At 53.0% G+C, this 17,481-nt stretch overlaps 9 protein-coding genes across 9 annotated transcripts; 5 read left to right on the top strand and 4 right to left on the bottom strand.

The window, feature by feature from the left end:
• Positions 1-144: 144 nt before the first annotated feature.
• MAA_09858 (uncharacterized protein) lies at positions 145-1,104 on the top strand (the record flags this gene model as incomplete). The annotated part of the gene is made up of 1 exon (XM_007827856.1): positions 145-1,104. The coding sequence occupies one exon, from the start codon at positions 145-147 to the stop codon at positions 1,102-1,104; it is 960 nt and encodes a 319-aa protein (XP_007826047.1).
• Positions 1,105-1,762: 658 nt separating this feature from the next.
• Positions 1,763-3,325, bottom strand: MAA_09857 (arg-6 protein; the record flags this gene model as incomplete). The annotated part of the gene is made up of 1 exon (XM_007827855.1): positions 1,763-3,325. One exon carries the CDS (start codon positions 3,323-3,325, stop codon positions 1,763-1,765), a length of 1,563 nt encoding a protein of 520 aa, XP_007826046.1.
• Positions 3,326-3,495: 170 nt separating this feature from the next.
• MAA_11646 (nonribosomal peptide synthase GliP2) lies at positions 3,496-4,257 on the top strand (the record flags this gene model as incomplete). Its single annotated transcript, XM_011412561.1, has 1 exon — positions 3,496-4,257. The coding sequence occupies one exon, from the start codon at positions 3,496-3,498 to the stop codon at positions 4,255-4,257; it is 762 nt and encodes a 253-aa protein (XP_011410863.1).
• A 770-nt stretch (positions 4,258-5,027) lies between these two features.
• MAA_09856 (uncharacterized protein) lies at positions 5,028-5,657 on the top strand (the record flags this gene model as incomplete). The annotated part of the gene is made up of 1 exon (XM_007827854.1): positions 5,028-5,657. One exon carries the CDS (start codon positions 5,028-5,030, stop codon positions 5,655-5,657), a length of 630 nt encoding a protein of 209 aa, XP_007826045.1.
• Positions 5,658-5,790: 133 nt separating this feature from the next.
• MAA_09855 (4-hydroxyphenylpyruvate dioxygenase) lies at positions 5,791-6,888 on the bottom strand (the record flags this gene model as incomplete). Its single annotated transcript, XM_007827853.1, has 1 exon — positions 5,791-6,888. The coding sequence occupies one exon, from the start codon at positions 6,886-6,888 to the stop codon at positions 5,791-5,793; it is 1,098 nt and encodes a 365-aa protein (XP_007826044.1).
• A 1,873-nt stretch (positions 6,889-8,761) lies between these two features.
• Positions 8,762-10,226, top strand: MAA_09854 (Aminotransferase class-III; the record flags this gene model as incomplete). The annotated part of the gene is made up of 3 exons (XM_007827852.1): positions 8,762-9,253; positions 9,330-10,037; positions 10,095-10,226. The coding sequence occupies 3 exons, from the start codon at positions 8,762-8,764 to the stop codon at positions 10,224-10,226; spliced, it is 1,332 nt and encodes a 443-aa protein (XP_007826043.1).
• A 722-nt stretch (positions 10,227-10,948) lies between these two features.
• MAA_09853 (AMP-dependent synthetase/ligase) lies at positions 10,949-12,888 on the bottom strand (the record flags this gene model as incomplete). Its single annotated transcript, XM_007827851.2, has 5 exons — positions 10,949-11,367; positions 11,439-11,560; positions 11,621-11,748; positions 11,770-12,518; positions 12,591-12,888. 5 exons carry the CDS (start codon positions 12,886-12,888, stop codon positions 10,949-10,951), a joined length of 1,716 nt encoding a protein of 571 aa, XP_007826042.2.
• Positions 12,889-13,814: 926 nt separating this feature from the next.
• On the bottom strand, positions 13,815-14,932 carry MAA_09852 (HpcH/HpaI aldolase/citrate lyase family protein; the record flags this gene model as incomplete). The annotated part of the gene is made up of 3 exons (XM_007827850.2): positions 13,815-14,227; positions 14,299-14,683; positions 14,747-14,932. The coding sequence occupies 3 exons, from the start codon at positions 14,930-14,932 to the stop codon at positions 13,815-13,817; spliced, it is 984 nt and encodes a 327-aa protein (XP_007826041.2).
• A 1,030-nt stretch (positions 14,933-15,962) lies between these two features.
• Positions 15,963-17,134, top strand: MAA_09851 (Oxoglutarate/iron-dependent oxygenase; the record flags this gene model as incomplete). Its single annotated transcript, XM_007827849.1, has 3 exons — positions 15,963-16,231; positions 16,307-16,373; positions 16,475-17,134. 3 exons carry the CDS (start codon positions 15,963-15,965, stop codon positions 17,132-17,134), a joined length of 996 nt encoding a protein of 331 aa, XP_007826040.1.
• Between the last annotated feature and the right edge of the window lie 347 nt (positions 17,135-17,481).

The raw sequence follows: 17,481 nt of genomic DNA, 5'->3' as shown, positions 1-17,481 counted from the left end.
CAGATTAAGAACTCTAAGAATAGCAAAAGACTTAGCCATGTTAACCTATTTAATACTCGTAGTTGTCCCCATCTATTCGGTGGGATCGTCACCGTATGCTCTTGCAACTATGTAAACGCCTTGTCTAGCACCTCTGGTCTTTGCATGCCGGCAGAGCGACTGAACAACGACGACCACGCGATCGATGAGATCACTTCATTCAGGACAGCCGCTTTACACGCATCGGCTGCCACTCATGTCCTATCCAGCGTTATGAGCGAGCCGGGCGCTGCGCCGGGCGAGGCTTCGCGACATGCCTCGCCCATACCGACTCACTCACAACACACGAACTCAAACGAAACACAACCTTGCGTACCATGCGCAACAAGTACAGCCATTTACTTGATACAAGACTCGTCTTTCGCAAAAAATGACATATCAAGTCCAAGCCGGACTCAGAACGCAACACTCCAACCCGATGCACAACCACAACCCCAGGTGTTCGAGCAGCTCACCGACGCGATAAGCCTACAGACGCTCGCTCTGCAAGATCGGTACTGGAAATCATCGTACATCTTCTCGCCGAACGGCTTCTCTCAGCCGATAGAAGTCGATCATGTTAATGGAGATCTGGAAGCCAACACACTTGAGGATGATCACTCTCACAACCTTGAGCATCATCAATATACGGTTCCCATCACCACCGCAGAGCCGCCGTACGTTAAGTCTTCAACAGCACATACGGTCGACATGGAGGACTCTCAGTCAAACCAGACTACCTCTCAGCATCACACATCCTCGCCAGAAGCTTTCGTGCCAGACGTTGAGCTCTTCGTCGACACCACAGCCACCAATGAAGGCCACGAAGAGCCACTAACATGCACCATCGCCGTATCTGCCCGACGCAAAGAACTATTGTCCGCAGCACCAAGACGCGCTGGCGATCCTCTGTACTACAGGACGTCCGCACAAGCTGCTTCGCTCTGCCCTCGTGTCGTGCACAAGTCGGCTCGGATGCGTAAAAGATACAGGAGCACGTCGAAGATTACGGCATTACCAAAGGATGGTACAAAGGGAAGGGCTGTAGCAGAAGAGCTTGACGCCAGCACCTGTCTCGATGGCTGAGAGGTACCAACTCATCATCGAAAAACATGCTCGTTCGCAGTGCGAAGACATCCTACATATTAACAACGCAAGCCGTTGCATGCCTCTTTTCGTCCTCCACAGCGTACGGACACGGACAGCGAAGCGTCCAATTATTGTACATCATTTTATCGCAATGATTCTCTGCGGCATACGGACCGCGATGCGCTTCGCGATTCACGAAGGAAGAGATAGGAGAGGATTACAGCACTTACCTACTTTACGATTGAAACGCCAAGCGAAAGGCGTTTTGTATATGAGAGTTCTGCGAGAGCAAATCAGGACTACTCTTTTGATACCAGAGATTCTTTTAGGCGCTGATACGGGATACTCAGGGATATATACCTCTGGGCGGCTTCTTGCTTTTAGCGTTGATAGCTTTTGTAATTTATTGATTGGATGATGTCATGGATCGTATCATAGGAATACTCATCTCACATACTCCCATGTTGATTGTCCCATGATGATCCGATTCCATTGCCATGTCTGCTAGAGTAAGTTGTCATGGGCACTGACTCCATGGATAGCTCGAGCTTGCACGTTACCGAACTCGATTCTTGAACTGGTCATTTGGTGTCTGCGAAAGGACTGGTATTGATATCAAAGCATGTCTATAGAAAAGCCTCCCCCAGTGAAGGCGCTACTCGCTAGGCGTAGCCTGTCCACTCTTTAAGAAATCCTCATAAACAGGAACCAGAGCATCCGAGCGCATCGAAGTTCCATAGTAGAACAGCACCCTGCCATCATTATGGAAGCTGCCATCAGACCTCTCAAAGAACCACGCCAGGTTCTCATCCCTCTCATCGACCGTCCAGGCCAAAGTCGGGTAATCCTGCTTGATGGCAGTGAAGATGTTGTCCATCATGCCACTGAGCCAGCCAGATTTGGTGGTGGAAAGGCTTGTGAGGACAGCCATTGTCTGCTTCGCGCCACCGGGCTTGACGATGGCAATGCATTGCATGGCGTCGTCGTAGTATGCGGAGAATTTCTTCTCCTCTAGTGAGTTGATGAATGTGTCAACTGAAGCTTCAGTGTCGAGACCCTGAGAGCTGCCGACAAGGGCGGCCTTGAGCTTCTCGATGTCCTTGAACTCGGAAATGGAAGTGGCCCTCTGGATGCGGTCGCCAAGACGGATGAGCGTGCCAGCACCAGAGTCGGTGAACAGCTCCTTCTCAAGATCACTGGGGTGAATGATAGCGACACTGGAGCTGCGAGGCAGATCCTTAAGCAGATCATGGATCTCCAGGATCTTCAGACGTGTTCCGAACTTGAAGAATGGCTGACGACTGATGGTTTCAAGCTCCTCATCGAGGTTGATCTGAGAGATCTTCTTGTCCTCGCCGTTGAAGAGACCGCCCTTTTCTGAGAGGTAGACGACCTTGAGAGGCTTGAGAGCACGAGCAAGCTCAGCAGCCGCAACGTCTGCGTTGACATTCAGGAGGTGACCGTCATCGCTCTCAGCCATTGAAGTAAGAATCGGCACATAGCCGGCCCTAATGCTACTCTCGATAGCCTGTGTCCTAACCTCAGTGATCTTACCGACATACTGCCACTTCTCCTTATCAAGGTAAGTAGCTCTGAAAGCACCCTGAATAGCACGAGTCGCAACGCCAAGAGAGTCTAAACGCTCAATGAACCTCGTATTCTCCTCCAGGAAGAGCTTTCTCGCGATACCCAGAGTCTTTGCATCCGTCACTCGGATGCCTCCCTCGAACTGCGGCTCCACGCCAGCAGCCTCTAGGAGAGAGTTCAGCTGCGGACCGCCGCCGTGGACGACAATCGGGTATAGACCGAGCTCGTAGAGCAGGAGGATGCTACCGCATAGCTCATCGAGGTAGTCTCGGAGAATCGCACCACCGACCTTGATGACGGCGAATTGCTGGTCGGTGACGGTGAAGACGCGGAGGTAGGCTGCTGTCTCGCGCTTGCTGCCAATGTTACTGATGGTCTGGGCGACGATCTCGCGGATCCTGTTGCTGGTGGGTGAGGAGGCGGCAGAGAGGGCGGATGTCGTTGGGACGGCGCTGTTGAGGGATCGGGTCGAGGTCAAAGAGGGTGTCGCTGCACGGGCAGTCGGTCGAGAGGCAGCATTCTGACGAGCGGTCGAGAGACTGCGGTATCGGCTCGAGTTCAGGGCTGCGCGCGAGAAGGTTCGGGCAGCGGTCTGACCGGCCTCGCCGACCCTGACGACACCTGGCAGCATCTTGGGCAGCAATTGAGCGGTTTGCTGAAAGGTCAATTGCTGGTGAGTCGGATGTTGTTGGGGATGAGGTTTGGGTTATGACTCATGTGGGGAAGGAAATAATCCAGATCGACGAGGTGGGGCAACGGCGTGATGAAGAACGAAAATGCTATGCCCGCATCGAAGAAATTATGCAGCAGAACCCCTACGCCAAAAAACGAAGTATTCTCGACGCTGTAAGCTTTTGGCTTCTCAGCGAGGGATATTTCCGGACAAGAAAAGCCATTTCTGCCCACTTGGTCGACACGGTATCAAGGCACCATGGGGAGTCAAGATTCACATTCACTGCGAAGGAAGATATGAATACCCCAGTCCGCATTTACAACGAACTTTGGGCCCCAAGGTTGAAAAGTACGCTTGAAGTCATACCCCCGCCCACGGTTGGAACTCCGGCACAAGAGATTGTCAAAGCCGCCGTCGATGAAACAAAAGCGATCCAAGCACTACCTCTTGGATCCGCATGGTGGGCTCAATGCCGCCGGCGAGCACTCGCTGGCGCTGGAGACGTCCCCGAAGAAGAAATCGATCTCGCGTTGCTGATCCTGATCAACAGTCGCGGCAAATCCTTCTGTACCCTTTGCGGGGGCGAGGCAGATGGCAATCACATATGCCTGCGCTGCTATAAGATGAAGCCCAACGCTCACCCGAGTCTCTGCCAGTGCGGGGAGCAACGCTCGAAAGGGAGAAACATGTGCAACAAGTGCGAAGTTGCTTCAGGTGTTTTGCGTGTGATGGACCGAGAGCGGTTGGAAAACGATTGTGCGAACAGTGCTTCCTTGCTGACAACCGGGTCTGGCAACGCGAACGCAGAGAAGATGGGATCTGTCAGGACTGTGGCGGTCCAAGAGCGAAATACCGACAAAGATGCGAAGACTGTTCTGAAGCAATCCTGAAGCAGGTTTCGCCACAGGACATGCGACAGGAAGTCAACCCAAACATAAGACAGAGTGGCATGGGAGGCGAAAAGCGGGAGAGGGAGCCTGGGTATCCTGTGCCTGCTCAGGAGAATGCTCAGGAGAATGCTCGGGACAATGGCGAAGGGAACCGATGTGGCAATCCGAACTGTGGCATTGTTTTGCCACCTGAAGGCAGGTTGGTAAATCAGAGATGCAGTGCTTGCTATGCATATGCCCGCCATCCTAGTCACCTGGGCGCGGACAGAACACGAGAAATCTGCGAGAAATGGAAGCTCCGGCATCGCGAATCCTTCGCGGATCGCACCTGCTCAAACCTCGCTTGCGGTGTGGCCCTACCACCTGGAACGGGGGCATATGGGGGCCGATGTCGAAAATGCCACCGGTACTTTTTGGACCATCTGACAGAGAGACCGGACTGGACGTATTCCAATCGGACCTGCTCCAATCCCGCTTGTGGCATGGCTCTGCCACTGGGTTCAAGAGTAACCTTGGGCAGATGTCGAAAATGCTACCGGCATTTCTCCGCGTATAAAACGGAGAGGCAGCCTCGCGATGGTACAGGTAGTGATCCTGATCCTGACATTGATATCTCAACGTCGCACAAAGCGGCACAATGCATCTTGTCGCCACGTCGGTTTCGCCACCTTGGAAATCATGCGGGAACCCCTCATCTGTGTCATCACCCTCACTTGCTATTTTCATCAGCATCTTCTTCCACACGAATTTCAAACGCACGGCTAGACGCCATGCTCACCATTCCAGCCCGTTCCTTTGCCTTTGCTCGATTGCACACCGGGCAGGCTATCAAAGTCATCAACACAAACGGCAGTCAAGTCATTGATACATGGGCCTTTTGCATCCCAGCCCCGGGCATGTTCCCCGCCTACATGTCCATGGTCCATACACGTTCGACCCTGCCTGAGTTGATGCCCTCAAATCGGGAGACGTTCCTCGATAATCGACGACGGCCGATGCTCACAATGCTTCACGATACGTCACCCGGCGTGCACGACGTCTTCTTCGCCGCCTGCTCCCCGGAGCGTTATGCCCAGCTCGGTAGCGCTCCTGAGCATGACAGCTGCGCGAATAATCTCTACTCGGCAGTCAAGGCATATGGCGAGGCAGCGTTCGACAAGGTAGTCGAGTTTCTTGAATGTGGATGGGTGCCCGACCCGCTGAACCTGTTCATGAACGTCGTCGTCAAAGGCAACAAGTTGCACAACTTGAGACCGCAGAGCAAGGCCGGAGATTACGTTGTGCTGCAGGCCGAACAGGACTGTGTGATTTTCATGAGTGCTTGTCCCATGGATATCACCGATTGCAACGGCGGCAAACCAAGCAGTGCCGAATACCATGTGCTCGACGATCCCGCCTGACGACGACGACACATCATTCTCGTTGTCAAAGGGTGGCCGATGGCACTCACTCTGGGCTCATGGAATATTGGCATCGGGGGTACGTTGAATACAGCAAGACGTGGCGCCCTCTTCGCCCGTGTTTAGAAATAAACTACCTGCTGCCGTCTATCCGCGGCCGAGCCGGCCAACCCATGACGCGAGCCAACTTCTCCCAGCTCTCCCAAGCCCTCTCCGCGTGCTCCCAGATGGTCTCCTCCCCGTGCACTGCCGTAGTCCTCGAAAACACCTCCATGCTCACCCATCCCTCCCACCCGGCGCCGACAAGGGCCTGTATGACGCTCACAACAGGCAAGTACCCTCTCTCCTCAAAGGGAAACAGCCTGGCGTTCCGACTGAGAGCCATGAGGGGAACCAGTCCCGCCTCCTTGCGCCAAGGGTGGTCCTGCGTCAGCGGCTCGTCGGGCAATTCCGCATCGGCAACTTGCAGCAGCGGCATCCTGCACATGGGAACCGTGTCGACGAGTCTCGCGAGGGACGCCCTCAAGTCCGCCTCTGCGTTGGGCGTCCTGCCCCCCGCCGCCTCGGGGTCCATGTACGTCCGGCCGCAAATGTTGAACGTATCAGGGAGAAAGAGCAGGCCGTCGGGCTCGCGCGCGAGCTCTATCCTGTCCCACGCCTGGTGCCAGTCCCTGACGTGCGCCGCGAAGCACAGGTTCTCATAGGCAACACGTATGCCTTGCGCCTTTGCCGCCCGCGACAGCTTCGCCAAGTCGGCCGCGATGGCGTGCCGGTTGTCGGTGTAGTCGGCCGCGCTGACCGTGGGCAGGGTGCTCGGCACGCCGATGATGTCGGCGCCCAGTCGCCGCGCCGTGGCTAGCCAGAGCCTGAACTCGTCGAGCCGCTTCTCCCGGAGGCCCGGGTCGGTCAGGCCGTCGAAGTTGCGGAACGGCTGGAGCGAGAGGATCTTGAGGCCGAGCCTCGCTGCTAGGTTGGCGACGTTGGTGGCGGCCACGAGGACGGCGACGGCCTCGTGCGCGGCGTGCGAGGGCGGCTTGGGGCGGAATTGGACCGAGTACTGCACCAGGTCGTCCCAGTACATCTCTACGCCGAGGAAGCCCTTTGCCGCTGCGACTTTGAGCTTCACATCTAGGGGGTGGAGGGTGGACGACCCGAGCGACATGGTTGCTATGGAGGGGAGGAAGCGCTTTTGCTGCTGGACCTCGCCGGTGATGCGGTTTCCGTTGCTCATGTTTGCGCGGTCGAGTGCGGGTTTGTTTTTCGAAATGGCGGGCGTATATGTTTGGTGAGTGGCCGAGTGTGGTGTAGTATCAGAGTGCTAGGTAGGCAGGCAAACAATATTGGCAACGGGGCGAGTGAACAAGATGGCGGTTTGGCACGAAGACGCCCCAAATCATGCTTGTGCTACGCCATCCGGCGAATGAGACTGCTACGTTATGAGCACACGGGCAAAAGCAACAAGGATAGGTGTGTGGCTATATTTAGCCGCTCCTCCCGTCGTCTTTTTCTCGCCGTTTACAATCTAGTATTGGCTTACCGTCTGCGTTGTTGGGAAACAACAAGCGGTACAGCAAGCTACAAGGAATGAATAGAGATTTCATCCCTCAGGGTATTTTCCATAGATTCAATATGCCGGCGAGACGTGGGGGCAGTACTGGTTCTGTGTCTCCCTGTTTTACGATTCTTGTGATTATCGTGGGTTTGTCACGGAAACAAGCGGTGTAGCGGCTGTTTGTGGATGTTTTTCAAATACAAGCTTCCCCCTCTTTTTCTCTTGAATGAGTGATAATGATTATAGAGGTATATTAGCGGTTGTAGTGATTGTGGGAGATGTGTGTGTGTAGGAGCAGGGACTTACGATTGGTTGTTTGTGGCAGGGTCTCAATAACAGAAGAGGCAGATGACTTGGGTAGAGAGGAATAGGATTGACTTGGAATACGGGCGAGGGTAGACTGCTTAGATATACTGTGTGTGTGGGTATTTTAGGTTTTTGGCGTAACTTGGCGTAAGTTATAGGCGTAAAGTTAATTTACATTTATGATGATAGTAGCAGAGGCTATTGTGAGATGGCCTTGGCTAGTAGTTATAGCGTAGTATTAATTATAAAATAAAATAATTAAATATTAATTAATAGAGGTATATTAGCTCGTTTAACCAGCTTTCGTCTTTGTAGCCCATCGTGTCTTGAGTTGAAAACAACCGAACCAAGTCTGTGTTTAGCACGTCTTGACTCTTATGTTTCTGTGGTATTGGCCCTCACTTTACCAAGTCGAGCATCCATTGTCAATCCTACTTTTGGCTGGTAATTTTCAATCCTTGGCTTGCAATAGTAGTCATTTGCTATAACAGGGGGAGAACCAATATTTACCTCGAGATCCTGGAGCGAATCCAAGGGAGCATAGGGGATTGGATACCACTAACAAATAGTCCCGGGTTGATACTCCATGCGGCGGTAGCCGGGACCGAGCGCTTTACACAATGCAGCGAAACACAATATTACTTTTGTTACAGAACCCATTGTGCCGTGTCTCGTTGCCGGGGGCCCGTGGATGCTTCTGCCCGGCGTTGCCATAATTGTACAAAATTCTGTTGGGTAAGGGAAGAGAGATGCGTGGCCATACAGAAGTGGAATATCAGTAGGCTGGACAGGGTCTGTGTTGGAGTTGCGCATGTGATGAGACTTTGGATTACTATCTGAGGCCTGGAACCGACTTGACATGTTGGCGTGTTCCACTGCACCATTAGTAGCGTTGCGTGAGTGCCGTGGACAATTTTCCCTCTTTGCTTCTCGCACTCCCGTTTCTCCTCTTATAAGTCAGTCCCTCCTTGAGCCGTGAAGTCGCCCCTGCGTCGATATCACTGTGGGTAGAGACTACAAAGGGTATGAAACTCGTAGCCATTCTTCATGCTCTCCTGGTAACTGCTAAATTACCCTCAATGTGTCTGGAGATCCGGATACTCCCTGGTTGAACACTTCCTGATATACAGCTTCCTCAGCCTGCCTGAAGGCCGTATCTGTCTCCCAAGTTCCCCGCCCTCTTCTTTCCATCCATCCTTTTGCAAAATTTCCTTGTGTTTTCTATACTAAGTCATCCTTCAACATAATGGTGTCCAACGGTGTCAAGGACAAGGGCCCAGGCAAGCTCGCGATTGCGCACCGCGCTGCCACGACCGACATTGCCCTCCAGGCCGAAAAGGACTTTTCGGCTCAAAACTACCAGTCCCTACCCATTGTGTTTTCCCGCGCTCAGGGCGCGTCCGTCTGGGACCCCGAGGGCCGTCACTATCTCGACTTCCACTCGGCTTCTACGGCCCTCAACCATGGCCATTGTCACCCGAAGCTCGTCGCTGCGCTTGTCGACCAGGCCTCGCGGCTGACGCTCACCTCGCGCGCCTTTCACAACGACGTATACCCGCAGTTTGCCGAGATGGTAACCAAGACATTTGGCTATGACCGCGTCCTGCCCTCAAGCACTGGCGCCGAGGCGGCCGAGACTGCTATCAAGGTCGCTCGAAAGTGGGCTTACAAGGTAAAGGGTGTTCCCAAGGACCAGGCGATTATCCTCGGCGCGGCAGGGAACCACCACGGACGAACGGTACGTAATGCGGCATATCATGAGGCGACTTGGGGTGAACATGAACACAGTTGACAGCAGCGTCTTTGCTTCACAGCTAGCCACAATCTCTCTGGCTTCCGACGCCCAGTCGCGGGATAATTACGGCCCCCTAGTCTCCAATATCAGCTGCTATATTCCCGGAACCGACAGGCCCATCGCGTACAACGACAAGGACGCGCTGCGGGAGGCCTTTGACAACGCGGGCTTCAACCTGGCCGCCTTTGTCGTCGAGCCGATCCAAGGAGACGCCGGCGTCATCGTCGCCGACGACGAGTACCTCCGAGAGGCGCGGAGCCTCTGCGACAAATACCGTGCCCTGCTGATCTGCGACGAGATCCAGACGGGCATTGCGCGAACCGGAAGGCTGCTCGGGCACTACTGGAGCGGCGTCAGGCCCGACCTCGTCCTGCTGGGCAAGACCATGACGGGCGGCATGTATCCCGTCTCGTGCGTCCTGGGCAGCAACGACGTCATGCTTACGGTTGAGCCGGGGACGCATGGGTCGACGTACGGCGGCAATCCGCTCGGCGCGGCCATCGCCATGCGTGCTCTCGAGGTCGTCGACGAGGAAAAGTTGGTCGAGCGTGCCGAACGCCTTGGCAATATTCTCCGCGAGGGTCTGAGGGCTATCCAGGCCTGTAATCCTATTATCCAAACTGTCCGTGGTAGAGGTCTCTTAAACGCCTTCGTCATCGACCAGTCCAAGACGAATAGATGCTTGGGTATAGAACTGTGTGAGCGGATGAAAGAGAAGGGCCTTTTGGTACGTATTTACACGTGCACTCGTTATTTGACAAGACTTGTTAGTAATGGTTTTCAGCTCAAATCAAGCCGTACCGGTGTCATTCGTATCGCTCCGCCCCTGGTTGTCACCGAAGACGAACTTGAAAAGGGACTGGAAATTATCAAGGAGTGTGTTGAAGAGCTTTCGGGCCTGTCGAGCACCGGGTAAGTCAAATGTCGATGGTTTGAAGTGGCAGGGAGTGTAGAGTCGGAAAGTTGGCACGGTCATGTTGAAAAGTGGTGAGCAGCAGAAATAATCAGCGAAATTCCTTGCAAGCCTCCATCGTGACACGCATCAGCTCTACCGTATTACAGGCGTTTCTGTATGAAAGAAAGCCTGTGCCTTTTGTGTAGAGGAATGTGAAAAGGGAAGCCTGGTCTTGTCGGAAATGTAGTGGGAAAACGCGGATCCATGACCTTTAACTCTACCTTGAGTCTGCTCTGTTGGTTGTCCATTTCCCCTTGAGTTGTGAGGGAGGAGGACTCAGGATGGTGCCCTCACTGAGTACAATTAGTATCTTGAAACTAGAAGATATAAAGGACACTGAACGATGGATATGAGCGTGGTCCGGCTATGGTGAGGAAGACGAACGAGAGCTGCCGAATTCCCTGGTCAAGAGCAGTTGGGAAAACACTCCACATGACAATCTGCTCAGCACAAATGTATATATATTGTCAGGGGTTTGTGAACGATGGCGGGCTGACCCTGTGTGTCGAGTGTGCGAGGTGTAAATTGTAATTTATTCCCTGTTTAGGAAATTGGATACCATTGGTCCTGTTTATTTTGGACTCTGTTCCTAACTGTCTCCCCTGACCTGGCGGCAGGTTGTGAATTTGGCCCTCCTTCTGGCGTGTAATACAGCTTGGGATCGACCATCTGTAAAGAGACAGCTACCTCATTCCTGAAAGGTCCCATGGCTTCTTGGTTTCCATCTTCATGAAGCCACTCACATCCATGACTTCTATCGCCTCTCCACAAAGCCGTTCCTCGTCGTCTTGGGGGAAGAACATCCGCACTGCCTGCTTCAATGCGGTTTTGTCTGACCACGTCCGAGGGACCGTTTCGCCGTCTCTCAAAACCCGAAGCACAGTTGGTAGCTGATAGGCAGGCAAGTCTCTGGAAAGGTCGCCCCTGATAGTACTCAGGTCAACTGTATGGAAACAGTCCCGGAGACGAACAAGGGCAGCCACCCGGGTATCGCACTGCGGATCTGCCACCGGCATGATGTATCCCTCTGCGATATAAGGAAGCGCAAGCAGGAAGGACTCGACCTCCATCCGCGGGACCTTGTACGTATAAAACTTGAACACTGCGTCAATGGCACAACGTTAGATTTTGCGTCTCGCGCAAGACGGGCATGAGTAAGGGTTCAATGCTGACAATCCATGTTTGCCCTTCCTTTGAAGATGTACCGGCCGTTCTCGCGGATGGCCAGATCGCCAGTTTTGAAAAACCCGTCCGAGTCCATACATTGCGCCGTAGCGTCCGGCGAGTTCAAGTACCTGAGACCACGGGCAGTGTTTAGCGCATGCCGTCAGACGAAAAGTGAGGGAGATGTATACCCAAGAAACATAGACGGAGTCTTTACAAGCAGCTCCCCCTCGTCACCCCCTGACAACTTGATAGTCACGTTTGGAAACGGCACCCCCAAATCACCCTGGCTCACACTCGTGTCAGAAAAAGCGCAAGCCTATTCGGCGAGATGCCTCACCTCTACCATGCCGGCCCCCTCGTCGCAGATGGAAATCTCTTGTGTTTCCGTCGACCCGTACTGCACCTTGAGCGGCCGTCCGCCACGCATGTCTTTCCAAAACTCCTTGATGCGATTCGACAACACGGCTCCCGATGCGGACGCATCGCGAAGCTGCCGAACCCCCCGAACGTACTCGTCAATCGTAGGCTCGGGCAACTTGGAGATGTGTCTCTGGAAAAAGTCCATCATGCCGTACCAGAAAGTAGGGGACAAGGCAATCCGCGTGGCGGTTCCATCACGGAGCTTCTCCCATATAAGGTCGTAGTTGCGTCCGAAATTGTGAATCTCGACGCGAACCCCTATAAGCAGCATTTGGAACAGTTTCGTGAAATACAGCGACCAGAACGCGCCCCTCGGTATGATGCAAATCTCCTCATTTGGCCCGACTTCCTCCAGCCGAGCATACTTGCTGACCGTCCGACGGGCGTGCAAAACACCCTTTGGAGGGCCGCTCGTCCCCGAAGTAAAGAACAATATGCTAGGACACTCTTCCGACACGGCGGCCGCCGGATCCAGCGCAAGGGACGTAACCGGCACCGGGTTCTTAGATTCAGAGTCGCCCACGTGGCTCCCGACCAAGAGAGAGGGTATTTCGACCTCGTCTTCGATCCGGGCCAATAGGTCGACTTGTTCGGGCCCAACGAGAATACAGCACGCACCACACTGCCGCAGGATATGTGCTGCTTCGGATGCAAGTGCGCCCGTGGCTGTTATTTGCAGCAAGGATTGTCAATTCGTTCCAGCGAGACGTTTTGCCGCGACGGGGGGGACGGACTCACGCATGGGGACGGCAACACCGCCGAGAGCCAGGACAGCGAGGACCGCAATGATGAATTCGTAGCTGTTGGGGGCCAAGACGGCAATGAAAAACCCGCCGCGGTTATCTAGAATGTCCCTGTTGAGAAGACTCTGAAGCTTCTGCACGAGGTCCACGGTGCCGTGGAGAATGTGGCCGTAGCCAAATTGTGTGCCGCGGCTGCGGTCGTCGACAATAACTTGACCATCTCTGCGGGTGGCGAGTTGGACGAGTCTAGAGAAGATGGGGTCGTCGGGGAGCGCGGTCTGTGGAAGAAGCATGTTTTCGTAGACTATACTGGGATCACAACACGAGCTTGCAAGTTTAGGAGTATGGGGGGAGCGGTCTGTGACAAGGGCTCGGAGTGGTATTGGCTCAATTTAAAGATAACCTCGAAGGGTCTTAAAGGTCCTTGGTTTCTTAGGAATGTGAGGGGCCAAGGCTTAGATTATATACATGAAAGGAACAGCGATGCCGGAGGCTTCCAGGTTATAGCTTCGTGTAACGACGTTGGGCCGTTGCTGCGTCCCAAGCCCCCAACCGTGTAATATGTTAGCTTTGGAAGAGCCTTTTCTGATATCTGGTCCGGGCAGGACACGTGATGACCTTTGTAGTTGACGGCTAGGACATGGCCTTGCAGGAGGACTTTTGCTCTCAACGGCCAATCTGAACTCTTGCTGGGGCGCATGGTGTATTGCCGAGGCCAATCTGCTAGCGATTGTAGTCGTTTGATACGGGTGCTTGGGGTGAGACTGTGTGACAAGGGCTCAGTGAGGGCTTGTGAATAGCTTCAAATTCGGCGACTACTTGTTTTTGGGGTTTTTACGGTCCTGACCTGTTACCCGTATATATACATGACGTCCCGTATGTGTGTAACCTGACCTACATGACTGAGGCATCTAGGTTATCGCTGCCTTGGGTTTTTAGCTTGTATCCCCCGACTTATCTCGCGGACCACCCTGTGTACCGTGGCGATGCACCCTTTGCTGTGTTGCAGCCGGGATCGGGTATGATAGGGGTTAATAGTTATCCGGAAGATTAGAAAGGCCCCGTCACTTATCCGTATGGGATACTGTGCCCAACCTGATCGAATCATACACTCCGCTATTGCTCCGTCAAACTAGCACAGTTGTCAGATGGGCGAGAATATTCAACAATGACTATTTTAGAATAGACACCCAGTACGTGCCGTTGACGTCTATCCGTCCTATTGAGGTCCCACGGACTGGGAACCGTTCAGAGAACCAACGGCCCCCTTCCCCTTTTTTCTGCTCCCTAAATCGTCATCTAAGCCATTGGCAGAGCCATTGCCATGCTTGTCACTCGTCTTGGACAGATGACGATCGGCAGCATCGCTGTAAGTATCCAATGACCGGATGGCCGAGGTGCATATGGCATCAATGTCGCCATGTATGATGAATGCATTCCAGCCCATGTCAATCCTACGCTCAAGGGTACAAGGGGAGATGCCAAAACCCATGATGGGAAGATCATTGGCCTTTGCGGCGTCCCGGATCCTCCGGAGCGCAGAGACAAACACGGGTTCATCACCATCGAGACTGCCCACAGCCAATCCCATACACATGCGCAAATCGCCGGTCCCAATGAAAAGGCCGTCAACTACAGGCGAGCAGTATCAGCACATACATACACGGCAGACACGAACAATGGCATGTACGACTGAAACGCACCTCCTGGAACTCTGCAGATCTCTTCAATATTGTCCAGGCCCTGCAGATCTTCGATCTGACAGATGACAGCGGCATGGCTGTTCCACACGTCGTAGACCGTCTGGGACTCCGGCGTCCTCTGCTGCTTCTTGTTGATCAGCGCCGCGGGAGGGAAGCTCCGGTCTCCCATGGGCGGAAACCGAGCCAACCGGACCAGGTCCTCTGCCTGTTTGGCGTTCTGGATGTGAGGCATCATGACGCCCCCCGCGCCGGCATTCAGCGCATAATTGACCAGCTCGGGCGAGCAGCCTGGGATCCGGACAAATGGAACCATGGAGCCGTTGGAGTGGTACTGAATCGTGCGAACAAGGCTGACCAGCAGCGTTGCGTTCAGGGGCGTGTGTTCCTGTGCGTGTACACATTCGTCAGATGGCAACTAGGATGGCGCGCATGGCCGTGGTGAGCGTACCGCGTCTATGAAACAGAAATGATACGGCGTCGAAGCAACTATCCGTGCGGCTTCCTCGTGGGGGATTCTGCATCCCGTGCCCCAGAGTAGCTTGCCCGAGTGTAACATGGACTTGAAATTCGTGGGCTGAGCCAAGCTCAAGGCGTTGTAGTGATTTGTGTCGAGCATTTTCGCTTTCTCGTGCATTGTGTGCGTCGTTGAGGATTGTGACGGTTGGCGAGACTGTTTAGAACAGTTGAGTCGATGCTTAACGAATCTGGTTACACGTTGGCAACTGAGTAAAAAGGATGCGCACACGCCCTCATTTATGTGTCGATTGGGCTGTACATGATATCACGTACAGGCATACCTACTCTGCCATCCCTGGGCCCCCGTTTTGCAAAGAGGTTGTAGGGAAATAAGAAAAGTCCTAGATCTGAATTAGTCTTTCATACCATTTAGATTCTTTCGTGGGGTACTTCTATATTACTTTGCCGAGTGTGCTCGCTGTGACTAGCCTTACTGCATGTCCCGATTCACCGGCCTTCCGCTCCTTTCCTTTTCATCTGTTGCGGCTTGGGTACTAAGCACAAGTATTTCTGAGCAGTACTGACAGCTAGGATCAGTCAACGACTTTTATTTCAAGACCCATTCATTTCTACCATAGGAGGAACTGATTGAGAAAGCCGGGTCAATCGAAGCAAATGATGGTGTAGCTCGCCTTGTACCTCCGTCAGTGACAGTCACTGACGACCAAGGCATCATTTTTCCAAAATAGCAATGGGTATCTAGTTGAACACACTTCAAGGGGGCCATGTCTTACCCCAGCCGGGAGAATTTCTGTCGCTTTCTAGTAGCAGACGGCTTTGCAGTACCCCTCACGCCTATCCGCACTCTTATGACCAACCCCATGTCAGCTTTCTCAATGGCCAGGATAAACAGATATCACAGTCCTTCCCGCAGGCACATGTAAGCCGGAATAAGCGAATAGTACACGGAAAGTAACGTACGGCGGGAGGGGGCTGCAAGTTTGCTGGTTGTCGTCACTGAGGACGATGTCTGCTTGGCTCTTGGAGGACGTCGAAAGGGTATATGTGGCCTAGTGTCGCCTCCCATACCTGGCCCGTTATTAAGAGAAGCACGAGGACTAAATAATTCAAGGCATTTGAACGGACATATTTTCTTCAAGGATACAAACTAAACGCCAAACTATACTTTGATAACCCACTTCTTAAACATGGGATCCGTCGAATCGTCCAAACAGGCAGATCTGAAATCGATCTCGCTGGCGGGACTTCTTGCCGGGAACGACGATGTTGTGAACGACCTTGTTTCCGCTTGCAAAGAAAATGGATTCTTTTACCTTGATTTCCGTCACGAGTCCACATGTGACATCTTGAAGCTTGTCGACGACCTCGCTGCTATTGGCAAGTCAGTTTTCAAGCTGCCACTAGAAGAGAAAGAACAATATAGCACCGAGAAATATCTACCATCAAGACTTTTCGGGTATGTTTTGTTTTGCTCTGCCTGACTCGGATGACACATCTGCCAGAACTATGAAGCTAAAGTTTTACGCTTTAGCTACAAAAGAGTCGGGTGCTCCGTTGGACCATTTGCCGGGAAGAAAGACGGCTATGAGAGCTTCTCGGTATGTTCCCACTCTTCCCGCATTGACGGCAGGATGACAATGAGGTGATCGCTTCATCATTTTCCAAACGTGTCCGAATCGAACTGATTCGATACCTGTAGATCCACAATAATGGAATCTTTGGGGAGGATACCATCAATGCTCCTCCAGCCATTGATGAAAACTTGTCCCTATTCGAGACATTCATGAGCGAGGTTCATCAGTATACTGATTGCATCCTGTCAAATCTGTCTAAAGCGCTGGAGCTTCCGTATGACTTGAAGGACTGTCACCGGAAGGATAAGCCATCGTCTGCAAACATGGCTATGTTGCAGTACCTAGCTTGGGGAAGCAGTCATGACCAGATCGGGAACATGGCACATACTGATATGGGAACTTTAACGGTTGTTTTCTCCCAGTCGGATGGCTTGCAGGCTATGCTGCCCGGAGATGGGGAGTGGTCTTTTATTCCACCGCGAGCTGGCCACGCCGTTGTGAATGTCGGAGACTCGTTGCGTTTTCTTTCCAATGGTGTATTGGCCTCATCTCTTCACCGCGTGGTACCTCCACCCGACTCAACAGGTCAGGACAAGTTCTCCGTGATTTATTTCTTGCGGCCAGAATTCGATGCCAAGTTTACTACCCATGATGGAAAGCAGATGAACAGTGTGGAGTGGCATAATCAAAAATACGCCCTGTTCAGAGAAGCGAGCCTGGATGCCAAGCAGCATGGTGCCATGCTGACGGGACGCAACGAGTATCTTGGCTCCACTGATCAGTGACTGTTGGCGAAGACTTGTCAGTTATCTTTGCTTGTTAGTGTTTCTTGGCTTTAATATCAATAATAACCAGCACTTTAATTTTGGGTCTCCATTCGAATAGCGTCTCATGCCCTTGAATACTTACGCATCGTCACGTGAAGTCCTGCAACAAAGGGACATTTGCCACTGGTAATGACGTCCGGTAATTGTATTGGATAGACATGTGAAATCAGGCGCACATGCTGCCGAGATTCCAGGTTTGACACTGGTATGGCTCCAGAATTGAGATTGTGATGGCACATGGCATGGTGGGACCAGGGTGACAACGGGATATTTTTCTCTCAAAAGCGCATGGTCCATGAAGTAAA

This window comes from Metarhizium robertsii (assembly GCF_000187425.2).
Source record: "Metarhizium robertsii ARSEF 23 chromosome Unknown MAA_Scf_11, whole genome shotgun sequence".
Lineage (NCBI taxonomy): Eukaryota > Fungi > Ascomycota > Sordariomycetes > Hypocreales > Clavicipitaceae > Metarhizium > Metarhizium robertsii.
Note: the sequence above shows the minus strand (reverse complement) of the source record. Positions and strands in the feature narration are given on the sequence as shown.